We start from the raw sequence: 19,975 nt of genomic DNA, 5'->3' as shown, positions 1-19,975 counted from the left end.
TATCAATAGATCTGTTCCATCCTATTGTAAAATAGAATAATAATAACGAGAAAAGAGATACATTTTTCTCTTCTTCTTTTCATTCTTATTTTTGTTGTTGTTGAATTTTAACTATTTTTCGTCGGAATAAGTTAGTTGTTGCGGTGAAAGTGTTAGATCTTTTTAATCAATGGTTGTAATCTTTTTCGGATTTTGCATTAAATTATTCTTATTGTATATTTTATTGTATTCTTTTCTTCTTTTCCTATATATCAATTTTAATGGATATTCTGTGGTCATCCTGAAAAATTGTCAATGCTCTTCCTCTTTTGCTTTCTTATTTTTGGAAACTGCATCAACAAAATTTAATTTTGTAGATGGATATAATGTAATTCCATAAAGGAAAAAAAGACAATATACATATATGTATGTATTTATATTATAATATTAAATTAAATTGAATATTATTTTATATATATATTTCTTCTTTTTAATTACTCTATATATTTTACAATATTCAGAAATTCATTTAATGAATCTGTTTTTCTTGTTTTTTATTTATTACATTATAAAATTGCTATCATATTTGAACTTTCAAAGTATAATACTCTCGAGTATTGTCAGATTTGACGTATGTAATCAATATTGTACGATTTATATAAACAAAAAAATAATTTACTGAGAAAATATATATTATACGTAGAAACATTTTTCCCTTCTAATCAAATATTTTTAAAAACTTCAAAAAAAAGAAAAAGTTTCGAGTAATAAATATTTTTTCCTAAGTTTAATCTAAGCATACTTACTAATGAAAGTTCAAAAAAGAGAGAGAAAGATGCAATATACCTAGATGCTCTTTCTACTAGCACTGATGGGATACGCTCAGGCAAGAAAGAGAGAAATAGAAAGAGAGGGTAATTGCATGAAGAAAAAGCCAGCGTTAAAACTGCACATTTAATTAAAATCGTTGCTCGTTTCTGGCAATTTTAGCAATTTCATACTAGCGTTCCTCTAACGTCGCTTAAAGAGGCTCAAGGAATGATGCAATTATGATTTATTTGCTCTGCCACGGTGTACTCCTCCTTCACCCCCCTCCTTCCTTTTTTCCTCCTCATCCTCCTCTTTTTTCCTCTTTCTCCTCTTCTCACTTATTTTACCACCCCACCCTCTTCTCTCTTTCTCTTTCTCTGGTCTTTCTTTTTTTTTCTTTTTTTGTTTATTTTTATAAAAGTTTTACATAGCCATACCAACGCACATTACATTCTCTTTTTCTCTTTCTCTCTCTCTCTCTCTCTCACTTTTTCTCTCCTTTCTCTCTTTCTCTCATTTTCACTCTTCGTTTTCTTTGAATGTCCTTTGAATTACTGACCGTCGTAGTGCCACCGCAAATTCTCGCGTTACTTGTTACACGAAACATTGTATAAAACCTCATTTTCACGTTCTCCTTTCTCCTTTATTTTTTTTATGAAATAAAAATAATGGTTAAACACAATTGACATTATTTCTCTAGTAAAATACAAAAAAAAGAAAAAGAGAAAGATTTATAACGACAGTATATTTAATTTTTTTTCCGTTTTGATTATATAATATACATTTTGAAATATATATTTTTATTTTATTGCTATTATATCCTTCTTAAGTTTTTATGTTTCTTTTTTTTCTTTTTATAGTTATGTAAATTCATTAAAAAGATTTTTTTTCGTTTTTTCTTACTTTATAATTAAGAGAACACGTTTTTTTTCTTTCATACCGTTGTATTTTTTATACCGTTTCGTAAATTTTATAAAAAAAAAATATATATTTTTTGTTCTTATTATCCGATAAAAAGATTAGGTCACGCGTGTTACATATTAAAAAAATTGGATCATAATCTTGTATCTTCGTAGAGACGCCACGAAAATATTCTTCGGTTTTATGGTAATAAAATAAATGAAAGGAAAGAGGAATCAGTAGTTTACACACAAATCTATCCTATGAATTGTTAACACATGTCTGTGGCGCGTTTTTCCGACAAAGGGATGAAAGATCTGAAAGCCGCCCCCTGTTGTGCGGTCAAAGCCAGTGATGAATTTCCAACCACCTTCTAATATCACCGTACACATCTCTTTTTCTTCTCTTTCCTTTCTTCCATTTCTACTTTTTTTTTTTTTCCTTTAAACATCATGGTAAAAGGGAAAAAAAGAAATAAGAGAAGGATAACGACAACTAGAAAAGAGATTTTAACTATTTCCTTTGCACCTAAAACATTTTTCTATCTTTTCTTTCTTCTTCTTCTTCTTCTTCTTCTTCTTCTTCTTCTTCTTATTCTTATTCTTATTCTTATTCTTATTCTTATTCTTATTCTTCTTTTTTTTTTTAAATTTTACGATTCATTTGTAAATGTATAAATTAAAATACCTTATTATTTCATTTATTTTTTAATCAATTTTTTTTTTAAATTTTTATCTCATCACAATTTTAATTTTATAAATCAAATAAAATTATATCTAATAATAATATTTTTTTATCAACAGTTTTGATTCAATCGATATTTAATATAATATTTACAAATAATTAGTAAGAAGAAATTAATTTTAATAATTTAAAGAATAAAAATTTTCTGCAAACATAAGTACATATAAAAAAAAACAAATACATTATTTTATTACTAGTAATTATTATTAACTTGTTGACACGATTTGATTAAACTCTAATTTAATATTAAATTTTAAATAATTCAATGTGAATTAATTTCCCGAAAATACGTTCATTATAATTGTGTTAAATCGTTTCCTTCTTTCGTAAAAACCTATTTTTTTTTGTCACGTCTTGAAAGAAGTTGTTCAAAGATGAAAGATCTTTCGAAGAAAGTATGGTTCGTTCTTTGTCGAAGCGAGCACCAAAAAAATAAAATATTATACTACACTTTTGGCTCATCATTGTCAAAAGGTGTCACAGCTCTTTCCTAAGGTGTCCACAGCCTATCCTAATCCTTCTTGTTAGTCGTGAGAATTTCTATTGTGTTGGTTCGTTCGTGCTCATCCCTTGAAAGCGTTCTTTAAAAATCTGGTAGCTTAAATATCGGGTATTATGAGCATCCTAGAAATCTTCGGCCCTTTTGGTGATCTTCTTTTCCTGCTTTCTTTCTTTCTTTTTTTTTTTTCTATTTTTTTTTCTTTTCGATATTTGACCTAATCTCAGGTATCTTCCGTAAAAATATGCGATATTCGTCGTATGTGTGTTGTAGACAAGTTAAAAGAAAAAAAAAGAAAGATTCATTCATCGTTTTCATTCGTATTATAAGTTTGCTCATTAAAATATTAATAATTTCATTTAGAAAAAAAAGGTTAAATAAATAAATAAAGCTCGATAAAAAAGGAAACTTATCTACCTGCAAGGTTCAATCGATTTTTAACGGTATAGTTAGTCGTCAGTTGGCTTTATGGTCGACAGGTGGTAAAGAATAACCTAAGGGAATATTTTTTAATTTAATATATAAATAATTTTTGATATAGCTACTAAATATATATGTATATTACATATAAGCAACATGTAATGAGAAAATAATATTTATAATTACATGATAAGAAATAATTTAAAAAAAGAAAGAAAAACACAATTCTAACGATTAATAAATCATCATACGTAAGAAACAATAAGAAACAATTTCAATGAAGAAAATAAAATAAAACAAAAATGAAAAAAAGAAGAGAAAGAAAAAAGAAAAAACATTAAAGAGAAAATAGTCGAAAAACATTTGAAACATATTCTAAGGGTGACGATGAAAGGACTCCAAACGATCAGTGTCCTAAAATATAGAAGGGTGTGTTGTTGTAGTAGACAGGGTGAGGAGATGACTATATATAGTGTTCAGGGTGAGATGGTTGATCAGCCAAGCGTCGCAAGGCGTGAGCCCGTTGCAAGACAATTGAAAAAATCACTTGTCCTACTCACCAATACTCTCTCTCTCTCTCTCTCTCTCTCTCTCTCTCTCTCTCCATTTTATCCCGGAATACTCTGAGAGGGTTGGTCCGTAAATTTGGGGATGTTGGATAGAAGGTTAGAGTGGTAGTGGTGATGATAGGGCGGATATATCCAAGATCGACGGTCCGTTAAACGCAATGTTCCGGATCCGAAAGCTTGCGGTTTCATTTGGAAAGACACGTCCTATATATTTTTCGTACGAAGATAAATCGTTGTTTTCAATAAAAATTCTCTCCTATAAGGGAAGAAAAAGAAGGAAACAAAAAAGAAAAAAAAAAACAAAGAAAACAGGTGCTCTCGTTCTGTATTAGTTTCGTACGAGTGTTGTTAACACGTTGACGCGTCATTATTGATACATAATCGTATCCCTCCCTTCTTTTCATTCTCAATTTGTTTATGCATTATCTAACGTAAATTGCATTTATCTTATGTTTACAGGTTAGAATAGTTGGAAGCGGATCGAAGGGATGGTTGGATGCTTCTCATGAAAGTAGAAATTGGTTAAAATATATTCGCAGTACTGCCAGTCCCCATTTGGTCAATTTGAAACACATTCTCATTGGTGGCGAGGTAATTAATATTTATTTTATATATTTATTGTAAGAATTAATGAACTCTATTTATTGTGTATCTATTTACTTTAACTTTTAAATTGTTGTTAAAAACTTTAACATTTTTATAGGTTTCTTTCAATTTTGTCGATCGATTTGTATAATTAGTTATGTATTTAGCAATAAAATGGCTTTGTGTTTAGTTGTATTTTAACAACTGACGGGTCAATCGACAGTTGCAGTTAATTAGAAATGATTATTATTTTGGAACAATTGTGTATATATATACATATGTTAGGTTTAACTAACTATAATATGATATCACCTTTGCTTCCAAGAATATTTAACTTATTTTTTGGAATAATTTCTTGCAACATTTAATCATCGATCCGTACAACTAGATCATCGTATTTGAAAAAAAAGAAAAAAACAGAAAAGAAAATATTCAAAACTATTCAATGTTCTGCAATTCAGTGTATGGCAATCAATATTTACATGTTAGTAAATTATTATAATCATTATTTTGTTTTCAAAATATCTTTTATTCGTATAAAAACTAAAATAATTGAAAATTGTTTTATAAAAATTTCGGATTAAGAAGATCACTTTGATTATTTCGTTAAAGAAACAAAATACAAGAGAAAACATATAGATATCATTTTTAGGGATGAAGAAGACAAACAAATCGAATAAAACGTAACGATAAAGGTCAGCATGTCAATTTGGGGTTGTGACTGGACTAACGTCCTTAGGATTCCTTTCTGTGTGTGAACTACGCCACATGGTAGCCGCGGCTTCGTGGGCGCGTCCCTAAGCTACATGTATACAGGGTGTTTAGTTATTAAGTCACCCTACGGGGTTCGTTTTACTGACTTTCGTATACGCCCTTTTGCAATCGCTGTGGGAATGAGGGACGTGCCGCCACCGTCGCAGTTCTTTCTCTCACTCTTTTTTTTTTCTTTATATTCTTTCTCTTTTTATCAGTGCTTTTACCAAATCGTAATCGACGATTCGATGCTTCTGACGACACCATAAAGATCTTTTAAAACAGTTTTTTTCCTCCGAATAACATCATGAGGGGTCGGTCCTATATTCTTGTATTCAACCATTTTATAACGTGAAATACACTTTTTTATTTTTTATTTTTCTTTTTTTCCTTTTTACCTCATTTTTTCATGCCAATGTACGGATACAATAATAATATCATGTACAACAATAATAATATATCATATATATATATATATATATATATGATATATTATATAATATGATATATTTTATAAAGGTTTATTTATTTTGATTATTAGATTATTTACGAGGCCATTCGGGACATCGCTATTGGCGAAGAACTATTTCTAGGACTTCGTGAACCACTCCAATTGCAGGACATCCTAGGTGAAAATATACCAGAAGATAGAAGCGACAGAGAAACTGGTTAGCATAATATTAATACTTTTTATTTATTATTAATATATTTTTATTGTCTCGTAGTTGTTTTTTTTTTTTTCAAGTGTTTCAGGGTAATCATGTATCGGAAAATATTTTATGATAGTATTTGTGCAACAAATTTTTATATTTATCTCAACATATTTAATTTTGGAAATTAACTTTTAAACAATTTAAAAATATATTAACAGAACGCGCAAATAATTTATTTTTCTTTTCTTTTCTTTTAAATATTCACTCATCAAAGTCACTTATACTTTATTTAATATGACAAATTATGACATTGAAAATTAAACGGAAAATTATAAATCAAGAAAAAAACAAAAAATTACGTACAAAAATCCAACAATTAATATCCACTTATAAGTAGTTCAATTCAATAATGTCTTCCCTCCATAAAATTAAATTAACCCATTAAACATCAGTTAAATTAAAGCTTAAACAAATTATCCAATATCGAAACAATAATGTAGAACTAATCGAAAGATGAAAAAAAAAGGAAAACAAAGAAAAGGATATAATGAAAGTGGGTTTTGGAGGGAGGACGTTAAGAAGGAAGTCCTTTTTACAGTTAGTTACGTTACTGGTCAACTTTCCATGGGTGATAGGAATCGCATAACCGTAGCGGCTCGTGCTCGCGTACGATTATTACGAATATGTTGAAGGTAAAAGGAAGGGCAGGTGTTTTTTTTTTTTTAAGAGAAGGGCAGGAGTCAGAGTCAAAGTAAGAGTCAGAAACGTTAACTGCAATAGTAACAACGGGGGTGGTGGTGAATAGGTTTATAGTTTATAGTAGTAAGGGCCAAATCGTGGATCGTTGGGAAACGTTGTCACCGTCATGCACCCTTGATTTCTGGCGTGATTCACCTGGTCGACCGTTGAGTATTAACCCTTGTCTATCTTTCACTCTCTCTTTCTCTCTCTTTCTTTTTGGCTAATAAGTGTTGATTATCTTTTTCCATCATATTATTCTCTTTTACCATTGTTCGTTAGGTTTGTGGCTCGTGTCGCTTTTGAATAATCCGCTTCTTCCCCGTTCTTACGATCGTAAGTTCAAATGCATGTACAAAACCGAGAGTACAAAAGCCACGGGACACGGGATTTAACTTTAAGCGCTCCTTTTAACCCTTTTTGCTTTTTTGCTTTTTTTTTTTGATACACACAGTTCACACGAACTTCTAATAGGAAATCATGTAATATAGGATTTATTTAGAAAATTTTAATTCAATTTTTTTTTATATAAGAAAAGTAATATTTAATTTAAGAATATTTTAATTATCTTATTCGTAAGATAATAAATTGTTTAATATCATATAGTAATGTGTTAAGTTGAATATTTTCAATTTTTAATTTCATTTTTTTTAAATAAATTTCTTTATTGAATTGTCAAATAATTTTATATGTTTGTGTGTATGCAAAAATTATTATCAAAGTAATATACATTAGTTAATATTTTGACGAATAAAATTATTGATTAATAATTGTATTACGAATAATAAATAATATTATAAATATCAGAAAATATTTTAGAAAGATCTTATTGTTTAATAATTATCTGATAATAACTCATAAGAAACGCGGTGATGGTCAGAATCAATATGACGACTTGGAGTGCAAAGATTAGGGACGTAGGAGTGTTATACTTCGACACCCAGATGTCGAGGTAATTAAAAGCGGGCTTATTGTCAAAGTTCGAGAGTCGTCGTCGTCGTCATCGTTGTCGTAGTCGTAGTCGTGCTTTTGTTACTTCAACTAATTTGCCGACAATTTTTCCTAATAATTTTACTTACCCCTCGTAAATGTCTTCCTTTCCCTTTTAACCATTCGAGAAAATAAAAACGAGATGATTACGATTAATTAAAAATTTTCAAATCTCCTTACTTTTATTTCATTTGTTTTATTTTACATTGACAAACACATTTTAAATATTTATTTAAATTTTATAAATAAACTAGACAAATCTTCTTAAATAATTTAAAAACAAAAAAAATAAATTACGATACTTTTTAATCGTATAATTAGGCTTGTGCAGTGATTACTATCAGAAGAAAAAACAATAAATTAGTAAGAAATATTTCTGAAAGATAATTAATTAATTAATTTTTTTTTGTTTTAAATTAATTTAGATAACTCCGTATATTATATCTAGAAAGTTGTATATTTTTTTGTTTCTTTTTTTTAGGGGATGGGAGTAGGGCAAGAAACAAAGCAAAACGTTAAAGGATAAGAAAAGAGAGTAGGGTGTTGATTTGAAAAAAAAAGGGAAATAATGCTTGACATATATGTTTCGAAGGGTTCTAAACGAAGGCGTTTGTTTTACGATACTGTAACTGTACCGAAAACTTATCCGAGCAATTAAGTCGAGTCACGCAGACGACGATCTTAATTTCGGAAAATTAATTAACACATTAAGGAGCTCTTTTACGAGCTCTACCGCCATACTAAGACGATGTGGCCAGCTTGTTGGAACTGAGAAAAGTGAAAGAGCAAAAGAGAGTGAATGTGTGTATGTGTGAGAGAGAGAGATAGAGAGAGGGGATTCGAAGGAATACAAATTTCTTTTAATCAAAATCTTACATTTTCTTATTCCTTATTTTTCTTTTTTTTTTTTTAAATTCTATGGAAAGAAATCGTAAATAATCTTCGTTCGTCTGCTTCTAATAATTGTTATAGGAAATAAATAAATAAATAAAACCAATTAAAACATACAATAAAATTATGTGTACGTATGGTAATAAATTTGTGTCCTTTAGTTTTCTGTTTTATAAATAAAAATACAATTAATTATTGTATAGAAAATGAAAAGTACTTTGTTCTTTTTTTTTTATTATATTATTAACGCAAAACAGATAATAAATCACAATATTTTATGAAATTACTTTTGCATAAACAAAAATTTACATTTTATTTAGAAAAATCGTACAAATTTTTTTTTCTGTATAAATAAAAATTCAATTAATCTTAGATAAAAAATCGAATATATTTTATTTTATTTATTAAAATGTTCTATGAATTGACGTTTAGATAAAATAATGATGTTTCATAGGAAAAAAAAGAACATGTAAGCTGAATCCGAACCCTTGTTAAATGCATCTGGGCGTATTATCTATCTCTCTCTTTCTTCCTCTAACGGGATCATTTTTTTTCTACGGTAAAAAGGGAGCAAGAAAAGAAGGGAATCTCGTTTTAACACTTCTATTCATATAACATCGTGTCGGTCATTTTAATAAGCTTTATTTGTACATTTATACATGTACGTTTTATACATGTAAATGTATGTGTGTATGTGTTCGTTAATAATCATATTACATTTAATACATATCGAATGTCACGGATACAAATTCGTGTTACATTAAATACGACAAAACATTGTAATAAGGGATTGCACGCGATGAAATGTTCAAAAATTTTTTTTCTTTTTTTTCATAATAAGTACGCAAAAAACAGATTAGGATGTTTATTATAGTTATCCTGTATTATAAATGATATTATTTATATTTACATTTATTAAATGAATATTAACATTCTTATCAGTAAGCTAAAATTATTAAAAAGAGAAAATACAATGTATAATTCATCTTATACAATTGTAATTGTAATTATTATATTAATAATTAATATATAAATGCAATATATCTAACCGTCACGTTTTTCTTTGTCAATAATTTTATTTAAAAAAAAAGGAAAACTAATTAAAATTTAATTTCAACCAATTAATACAAATATTAATAAAAACAAAACCAAAAAAGAAACTAATAATAAATAGAAATAACACACAAGATATTTGAAATCGTTAGTTCGTAAAAAATAACACGTAAGTTATTATCCAGGCAAAAATCGAACAAGAAATTTGATCTAAACACGTTTTTTTTATTCTTTTTTTTTTCCTTACCATCCTATATATTTTATTTTATTTTTTTTTTTTACAACGGCAATGGGGTAAACCACGCACGCGTGCCTAGAGGGAGGAGGAACACGTAGTAGATGCATCTGGCATGGGGTAGTTAAAGTGAGTTATGGTTTTGATTTTTCCTATCCTGTTCTTTTTTTTTTCTTTCTTTATTTCTCTCCAGCATCCTTGGGTTTACTCTCATCTCTCTCTCTCTCTCTCTCTCTCTTTCTCTCTCTCTTTCTCTCTCTCTATGATATTTTTTATTTCTATCTCTCTCTATGTTTTTCGATGTCTCTATTAGGGTCGCAGATATAATTTATGGTCGTGTATTGTCGATTAACAGGACTTTAGGGGTAAGTGTGAGAGAGAAAGAAAGCGAGAAAGAGAGAAAGAGAGAGAGAGAGAGAGAAAAAAAAAGGGCACGGTTTTAGGAAGAGAAAAAAAGGGGTATCTCGTGCACAAAAGGGGCACGCGACGTTTTCATCCAGCAAAAAGAGGGTGGATTCCTAGGGATGAGAGAAGAAAGGGGGTGGTGTATGTGACACGTTACATGCCCCGTTCGATTCACCAGACTAATGACACGTCTACTTTATGTTAACATTCAGGGGGTTACCATTGCGAAAATTCATCGGATGAGAACTGGGAAAATGGGACTTCCGAGATAAGTCAAAATATTCTTTTTGTCTTTTTCTTTTTTTTATTTAAATCATTTCTCAATGGAAAAGTTTAATTTTAATTCATTTACATTTAAATATGTATGTTTATTCAAATAATATTATAATATTATTTTAAAAAAAGCAATATTATAATATTATTTAAATAAAAACAAATATATATTTGCTTTTGGAATTAATGTTCAAATTTAAATTATCAATAATTTAATTATATTAATTAAATATATTAATTAATAATATAATAATTAATTATATTAATTAATATTAATTATATTAATAAAATATAAAAATATTTAGTTATTAGTTATTAACTTTTAATTTTTTTGGAATATAAAAAAGGTATGGTTTTGATTGTGTCACACTCATTAGCAAAAATTCATATTAATTTATAATTAATATTTTATAGTCTTAATTATGTTTTTTTCGCGTTTTTGCAACATAACTTAAAGAATTATTTTATTATGTTATTTTATAAAATTAATTAATTCAACAAATGAGCAATATAAGTGAATCGTAAACGTTGGAAAATCATAATTTAGGAATAATTTTTGAAATCGTATAACTGTTAACAACAGTAATCCCAACGAATATTCGGTTAATGAATCTTAAATACGATTCGGTCGGATTATTTCAAAACATCAATGTGTCACATAAGGCATCGATTTCCGTTACTTTTTCCCATGGAAAGTAGCAACCGACGACTTGGCCGCAGGGGGTGTAAATTTGTATATACATATATATATATATATGTGTGTGTTATATGTTGCCAGTGAATCCCACCTGTTGACTTTACGCAACGTGACTTTCGTACCGGTCTTCTCTTCTTCTACATCAATGATTAACATATATAAAACATAATGCACATCTTGATGATCCACCTATGGTATTATTTTCTCTTGACTGAACAAACATCAATCGTGGGAAAAAAAAATTATTTTTCATTTTATTTTCTTAATTTAATATTTTTTCAATCGTCTCTAATTTATTTTTATTATTTATTTTATAGAAAAATAATGGTGAAATATTTTCACGATTAGATATAAGGATGAGATTAATTTAACAATAAAGTTCGATTCATCGATCAAACCGCATCCTTAGTTGTCCTAAATTCACGACATACCGTTTCGAATTAGTTCATGGAAGAAAGAAAGAACGATTAACAATGTTATGGGGGAAAGAAAAGAGAAAAGAGAAAAGAGAAAAGAAAAGAGAAGAGAAGTGAAGAGAAGAGAAGAAAGTGGTGATGGGGCGGGGAGAAGTGTGTACATCGTATATACGATGGTGGTACGATGGGGGTTGGCGGGCAGTTCCCATGAAGGTCCGTTGGGGGCCATCGTTAGACCATATGGTCTTGGGACAAGTGTAGCGGCAGATTTAAATAACCGTTGGAGGTCTACTATATTTCTTTCAAACCTAATATTCGATAAACAGATTATCAAAACATCTACGCTAATTTTTTTAAATTAATTATCACGTAGTAAACTAAGATTATCTACAAAATTTCTTATTGACTAACAGCAGTTACATATTTTTAGTTCAAATATTTCTCTTTTTTATTTATTTTTTTAAATAATAGTTTTAGATTTATCATATTTTTTGTTTTATACGATAATCGCGATATACACGCAGAATTATTTTATAATTTCATTATTTTTATCTCGATTAAGTTGAAATTATTATTTTTATTTTTTCAATCAAAACTTTCTATTTGAGTAAAATATTTTTATTATTTTTTTTTTGTTTTGTTTCTATTATTATCTGTATAAATACATAATAAAAAGAATTATATTCATTGTAAAATCAAATAAAATATCATCTCGAATAAGATTAAATTATATTTTAATTAGAAGAACTTTAGAATTTCTTCAAATATTTTTCATCAGTTGTTTATATTAATAAAATAAATAGTAGATCAAAAGTTATTGAATAAATCCAATATATTTATATTATTTTTGAGATACACCAAACTTCGAAATATAATTTAAATGATGACAGAGAGAGAAAACAAAAGGCGTTGGCGTAAGGTATTTTTCACGGATTGTTGTTTGTCATGAGTTAGGGGTAAAGTGAATTGCTATTGGTCAAGCTAGTAGTTAGGTTTTACCAATAGGAGGAAGTTAAACTGAGAAGCGTGCATTAAAACGAAAGGTATAGGTCACACTTTACTACCTGCCAAGCTAACAGACCATCATTTTATCTATCGTCGTTAGTAGTTGACTGTGTGTCGGATTGCAATCACGTCTAAAACTATATTAACAAATTTAACAATTTATTTTCACGCCAAGAGAAAATTCATTTTACAAAACATTTTTCACTTTTTTTTTCTTTTTTTAACAAAAACAATTTTTCTTTTCTAAATTCTTAAAGTGATCGTCAAGTGTAAAAAAAAAGAATATAGTGCATCAGTTTTCAATTACTTTCAAAAGTAAGTAGATTGTCAAGTGTCATAAGTTGCAATTTGTTGTTAACATTTAATACTAAACATAGTTGTTATATTCTTGAAAGAAAAAAAGAAGAAGAAAAATATATTTGTATATTAAAAAAGTTATAGATAAATTAGTTGGATATTTTTGTTTATTTATTTATTTTTTTTTATAAGTCCGTTATATGGGATTCATTTTTACTCGTAATATGGAATATTCTTGAAAGAAAATATAAAAACACTTTAATATTACAACCATGTAAACATTTTTTTTCTTCTTTTACATTATCTTTTATTCTTGAAATTTTGTTATTTTTGTTAATTTTATCAACATCAAGACTATTTATATTTAGTTGTTGCTGTTGTTGTTGTTATTATTATCGACATAAGCAAAATTATTTTTCCGTATTGACAGACTGTTTAATTTCTCGTTACGCCACTAGCAGACAACACAGGTTGCACTCATCGTCGTGCAGATCGTAACGATAATGGCGATTTAATTTAATAATTCATGAAATCATTCTATCCTATACGTTTGCGCGTGTAAGTTTGTGTATACATTTTACACTGTAAATTACATAGAGTAACACGATATCAAACGTTAATACCCTTCTCGTAATAATTTCGATCACGTAATTTCTTTTTGTTTTTATTTTCTTATCTTTTTTTTTTTATTTTTGTAAACATTTTTTTAAAAAGTAGATCATTTAATGGGTCGTCGTAGTTTAAGTTATTATTTAATTGAGATGATTGAACTAACTCATTTTTTTGTAATTTGCTTTTTGTTCAGCTTCACAACACAGTGGCACGGTAGATGAAGATCGAGAAGACGAAGAGGAATCTGAAACTAGATGCACAGTCTGTGACAAACCTTTTCAAGAAATTGACTTGTAAGTATGATTGAAATTAAATCTAATTATATTAAATAAAAAAAAGTTGATATAATATGTGTAACGCATGTTTATAATAATAATAATAGATAAAGAAATTTCAAGACTCAAATTTTTAACAGAGAAAGACAAAAGATATTTAGAAAAGTATGATCATATTTAAGATGTATTTAATTTTAAAAATGAATAATAATATATAATAAAATAAAATGTACAAAAATATTAGACCAATGAACTAGATTTATTATAAAAAGCACATATTTTATATTCTTTCTCTGTTATATGATAAAAATATATACGAATAATAATAGAGGAATATTTCAAACAGAAGAAGATTAAAATAATTACAAAATAAATTAAATAATAATAATAATTATTATTTTTTTTTATTTTATATAAATAAAATATACATATAATATAATATTTGAAAATATTATTAGATTAATGCATTATATTTATTACGAAGAACATTTTTATATCACCTCTTCTATTATTATACGCATACATACATAAATTTGCTCGTTATAATATCCATGGAATGGTTATCATAATAACTGCGTAACAAAGTTCTACTCATGAAAGATTCATAACACATCGTCGTATATTTTTTTCAAATCAGATTAGTAACGGTGTTAGTTGACACGAATCTTTTTTGCTTTCTTCCTCTCTCTCTCTCACTCTCTTTCTCTTTCTCTCTCTCTCTTTTGTCTCGTTTGCAATCGTTAACACTCATCACACACGACGTAAATGTCTACATCGAACGTCGATTATTAATTGATATAAGCCTTGTACAGATATGAAAAGAAAGAAAGAACAAAAAAGAGAAAAAGAGAGAGAGAAAGAGAGGAAGAGAGGGAGAGAAAAAAATAGAGGGTGTAAGATGGATGGGGGTGGTTAGGCTTCGAAGCACGTTATCCACTTTAAATCTAAGCGCTACGCGATATACATGCTTCAAAAAGGGTTCCTGATCACGCGAGACCCTTTTCGAAGGGCTGCCCCTTCGATGTCCCGCAGCTTTTTTCTCAAGAGTTAAAAAGAGAGAGAAAGAGAGAGAAAGAAAATGATAACTAGAGGAAGGGGGTGTGTGTGTAGTAGGGATGTAAGTTTTTAGCTTTACTCTATTTGGCACTTGGCCTAGGATAAAAGTCAAACACTTATTCTATTATTTCATTTATTCCAAACACACATATGCTTCCTTGTTTACGTATTATTTAAATTATCAAAATTGTACTTTATCGAATATTAAAATAATTCAAATATGTGTATTCTATTAGTAGAAATATTTTACCATGAAGTACGTACATAAGTTTAAAAATTAGATCAAATATTTTTAATATAAATTATATTGTTAATGTTGAATATATAAAAGGAAAAAAGAAAAAAACACTCGTACATTATTTTTATTTGAATTTGATTATATATTTTTTAATATTATTATATAATATATTATATAATTATATAATTTAATAAATTTATATATATGTAAAAATCTATAAATTTTTTATTTAGTAGTTATATATATGTATGAAGTAAATAGTTAATGTAATTTACATATATATATATATATATATATAAATTAAAATTTAATTAATAAATAAATTTTGTACTCGTATGTAAAATATAAATTTGATTAGTAAAGAATATTAAATCACGACGTACTGAGTATATAAGTATTATAGTTAGATTATAGAGTTCACCTGTTGTTAAGGAAGAAAAATAAGACTTAGGTCCGCATTCGGTCGCATCGAACGTCTTTCGCATCTATCATAGGAGGCCGTTCGCGTGTTCGAGACTCATCTGGCACGGTGCACCGTCACCGTGAAAGCACTATCTCACAGTGAATAGCTTTCACACGCGCGCGAACTTCGGGGGTGTAAAATCAATGCTGGCTCACACACCATGCCATCCTGTGACCATAACCCGTGCCCACTTTGTGACACCCTCGAAGACGCCCTTCTTCCTCCTTCAACTAAATTTACTATACATTCTAACACTTATCTATGTGTGTATGTATGTATGTATGTATGTATGTATGTGGAATTTGCATGGATATCTTTAGGTGTACGTGTATTTTTGCGTGTGTTGTACGTACGATGACCACTCTTGAAAAGGACGAACGTTATTACTTGAGAGAGGTGGTTCACTGGCGCGTTGGTGGTGCCACTTGTTAGTCATCATCCTCGAGCTAAACTTGGCTAGAGTGTTGTATTTTCAGTTACTCCTTTCTTATCGTTATCAATTTTGTTAGATATTTTTTCAATACTTATTTGAATACTATTGTCGATAAATTCGATGTGTGGAATTTATTTGATCGTAATAATATTATATATTTGTCTTATGTGATAGAGAAAACAGGACCAATTTCTTTATTACATCGTGGTACTCTGATTTGATAGTAAATAATTGATTAGTTCGAAATTATTTCCGTTTCCATTAAATAGTGTGTTTTTTTGGAAGTGAAGTTTTAATGAATATTGTTATAAATCTTATTTATATATTAAAACAAAAATAAAACAGAAAGAATCATGTTTGGTGGAAAAATTGATTGTTAACAAATTAATCACTATAGTATTCGTAATATTTTGTATTTCAGATTAGACGAACATCTGGTGACTTGTCATAGATATCCAGCTAAACAACATCAGTGCAGTGATTGTCCTCGTGGTTACGCTTGGCGTGGACTTTTAGTACGTCATCGTGCGATCGTTCATGGTGATCGTAGGAATTATCCATGCGAAAATTGTCCTAGGGTAATTATGAGACTCTTAAAAGGAGTATTAATAAACTGATTATATTTAAAATGAATGTAATCTTCCAAGTATCGCTAATAGTCGAACACCCGGCAGGTATTTACGGACCCGTCTAATCTTCAACGTCACATCCGTTCGAATCACGTCGGTGCTAGGAGTCACGCGTGCACCGAGTGCGGCAAAACATTTGCCACCAGTTCGGGATTGAAACAACACACACATATTCACAGCAGCGTTAAACCATTCCAGTGCGAGGTTTGTTTCAAGGCGTACACGCAGTTCTCAAATCTCTGCCGACACAAGCGTATGCACGCGGATTGTCGTATGCAAATAAAGTGCGTCAAATGTGGCCAATCATTCAGCACAGTAACGTCATTGTCGAAGCATAAACGTTTCTGCGATTCATCAACACCGACCGGTCCACCAGGAACGATGCCACAACTACCGTCATCGGCACCTAGTCCATTCCTCGTTTATCCAAGACCACCGGTCAGTTTACCAGGTGGTTTACCATTCTATCCGCCTAGTCTGATGGCACCTTATCCTGGTATATTTTCAAATGCTCCTAATTTTCTCAATTCACCATTAATATTTCCACCCAAACTCGAGGAAGCAGATAAACTTACTAGAAGTGAGAGTCCAAGAAAGGAACGTTTCACACCACCACGAATTCATTCACAACACAGTAAAATTTCACCGTCGGCTGGCGAGGAAGCAACGTCATTGTTCAGGCCGTCACCGGCTAGACCACTCGTTCAACAACAACAACAACCACAACAACAACAACAACCCACCTCGGAATCCGAAGAGGATCAAAGCAAACGTCGTGACAACATTGGAAAAAGTAACGAGAAGAAAATGGAAATCGAAACCTCGACCAATGCGTCCTCGACGGAAGAATCTACCGATCAGCCATTGGATCTGAGGGTGCAAACGAAAAAACAGGACATTTTTATCGACGATAAAATGAGTGTAAGTCAATCCTCGACACCGGTTCCTATTGAGGAACCTCCACCATTACCACCACCACCTATAGATCCACCCAGAACTGAGGAAGATAATGTTGTACCAGTACCACCACAAATGGCTGTTATAGAACCAAAAGACGTGCCGAGTAGTCCGCGACTGAGAACAAGTCTTTCTACGGATCAACCACCAACGAACACCCCTCCACACATGGCCTATCCAAGACCGTACCATCCGATGATTCTGGAAGCCATGATACAATACCGTTCACCTGGAAACACTTTCCCTTCGTTCCCAGGTGGACCTCCAACGGCAGGAGGTGCTACGGCAGAGTCGAGATTGTTACCACCTCTTCCACCGTTCGTGCCACCACCTCGTGGACTTCCTTTTTTAGGGACATACATGAACGGGCTCAGCGGCGCCAGGCCAGGTGGGGGATTCGACCTGCTAGCCAGGCCACCGATGGGTGCGTTCCCTGGTGTGAAACCATTTCAAGATGCCGTGATGCCACCCCATCATCATCATCACCATCATCATCATCACGCCCACGGTAAAATCAAGGATAGATATTCTTGTAAATTTTGCGGCAAAGTATTCCCACGATCGGCAAATTTAACCAGGCATTTACGTACGCATACTGGCGAACAACCCTACAAATGCAAATATTGCGAAAGATCGTTCAGCATATCGAGTAATCTTCAACGACACGTTAGAAATATACACGATAAGCAACGACCTTTTAAATGTGTACTATGCGAAAGATGTTTCGGTCAACAAACTAATTTGGATAGACACTTGAAGAAACACGAAGCTGACGATGGTAGCGGTGTAGTTGCAGTTGCCGATTCACCTGGTAGCAGTAACGAAAATGAACGTGAAGATACTTATTTCGACGAGATTAGAACGTTTATGGGTAAAGTTACATACAATGGTGAGCCCCCCTACCATTTACAACCGCATCCATATTTGTCCGGACGAACTCACGAAATAAACGAATCCAAAATGGAAATTGAATACGACGATGACGAGGATAGCGAAGAGGGTGCTTCGCCATTGGAAGAAACTGATAATCTTTCTCCATTGGAAACCAAGGATTCGCCATCCCCATCTCAATACGATCTTAAATTGAGGGACAAACAGGAATTATTAAACAATAATACGGCAGAACCAGTCATTGAAATCTCCACATAACCGAAAGATGATACCTTTGACTGATATTTAACATTTCTAGCTGGTTACTGGGCTTATCATTTTCAATCCAATTATCATGGATCATCGCACGAAACTTCGATACTTGTGTCATCTTGAAGAGAAAAAAAGAAGGAAGAAAAAGAAGAATTCGACATGTATAAGGATTCATTCATACGTTTATTTGTTATAATTAGATGAACGATCGAACTAATTAATATGAAAACAATATTGAAAATGTTTTCTCGTTCCTTGTTCTATTAAAATTTCATTTTTTTTTTATTCTTTTGTTTATATATTTTGATTCCATCGAAGGAAAGAAAACACGCGTGTGTGGACTAATTTGTTTTTAATTTCATCAAAGTTGATGAGTTTTATAAAAAAAACAATAGTATATAAGAACACAGAAAAGACAGGAGAGATAAAAATCATTTAATATCGAAGTGAGAGAGATTGAATACTTATGTGTGTGCTGTTTAAAATTTTTTGTTGTTTATCTTTTTTTTTGGTTTTTTTTTTCAAAGGATTATAGCTTTTTATCGTTTCAATTATTATACCGCAATTAAACGAGGAACGTCGAGAAATCGAATAAAAATTGTTTGTTAAAATGGACACATTATAAACTTACATACGCATACACTTATAATACCAACACCACCTAATGTAAAGCAGTCTTCTATAGTCTAGTTCCTACAAGTAGCATGATTGGACATCAATTTTTTCCCCACTGTCAATATTCGAATCTAACGCTCCTCGCCTATTATTATTATTATTATTATTATTATTATTATTATTATTATTATTATTATTATTATTATTATTATTATTATTATTATAATTATTATTATAATTATTATTATTATTATTATTATTATTATTATTATTATTATTATTATTATTTTTATTATATTATTATTATTATCATTATTATTATTACTATTATTATTATTATTATTATTATTATTATTATTATTATTATTAATATTGATAATATTATTTTAAAATTATAATGATTATTATTAATTTATAGATTTTATAGATTTATTTTTATTATTATTAACATTGTAATAGTAATTATAATTATTATCTCAAAAATAAGCGAATTTCAGAAACATTCTGCTAATCGTCGATATAATGTTTAGGAAATTATTTAATAACATCGCATTTCCTCGATAAGCATGATTCCGAAAAAATATGTCGTCGCAAAATTTGATCTCTTAAAAATTTCTGAATGACAAAAATAAATTAATAATT

General features: G+C 29.8%; 1 protein-coding gene across 3 annotated transcripts in view; it reads left to right on the top strand.

Moving 5' to 3' along the window:
- LOC107068727 (transcription factor hamlet) overlaps window positions 1–19,623 on the top strand; it is an 83,369-nt gene extending 63,746 nt beyond the window's left edge. For 2 of the 3 annotated variants that reach the window (XM_089172192.1, XM_089172194.1), the window contains exons 4-8: window positions 4,381–4,512; window positions 5,801–5,927; window positions 13,718–13,817; window positions 16,411–16,567; window positions 16,649–19,623. In XM_089172192.1, coding sequence (XP_089028318.1) covers window positions 4,381–4,512; window positions 5,801–5,927; window positions 13,718–13,817; window positions 16,411–16,567; window positions 16,649–18,724 — 2,592 coding nt within the window. In that variant the 3' untranslated portion in view covers window positions 18,725–19,623. The remainder of the gene's footprint in view (window positions 1–4,380; window positions 4,513–5,800; window positions 5,928–13,717; window positions 13,818–16,410; window positions 16,568–16,648) is intronic. The other variant, XM_089172193.1, reaches the window with a different exon arrangement.
- The last annotated feature ends 352 nt before the right edge of the window (window positions 19,624–19,975 follow it).

Source organism: Polistes dominula, unplaced genomic scaffold (genome assembly GCF_049000335.1).
Source record: "Polistes dominula isolate Pdom_NZ unplaced genomic scaffold, Pdom_raw_medaka contig_73, whole genome shotgun sequence".
NCBI lineage: Eukaryota > Metazoa > Arthropoda > Insecta > Hymenoptera > Vespidae > Polistes > Polistes dominula.
Note: the sequence above shows the minus strand (reverse complement) of the source record. Positions and strands in the feature narration are given on the sequence as shown.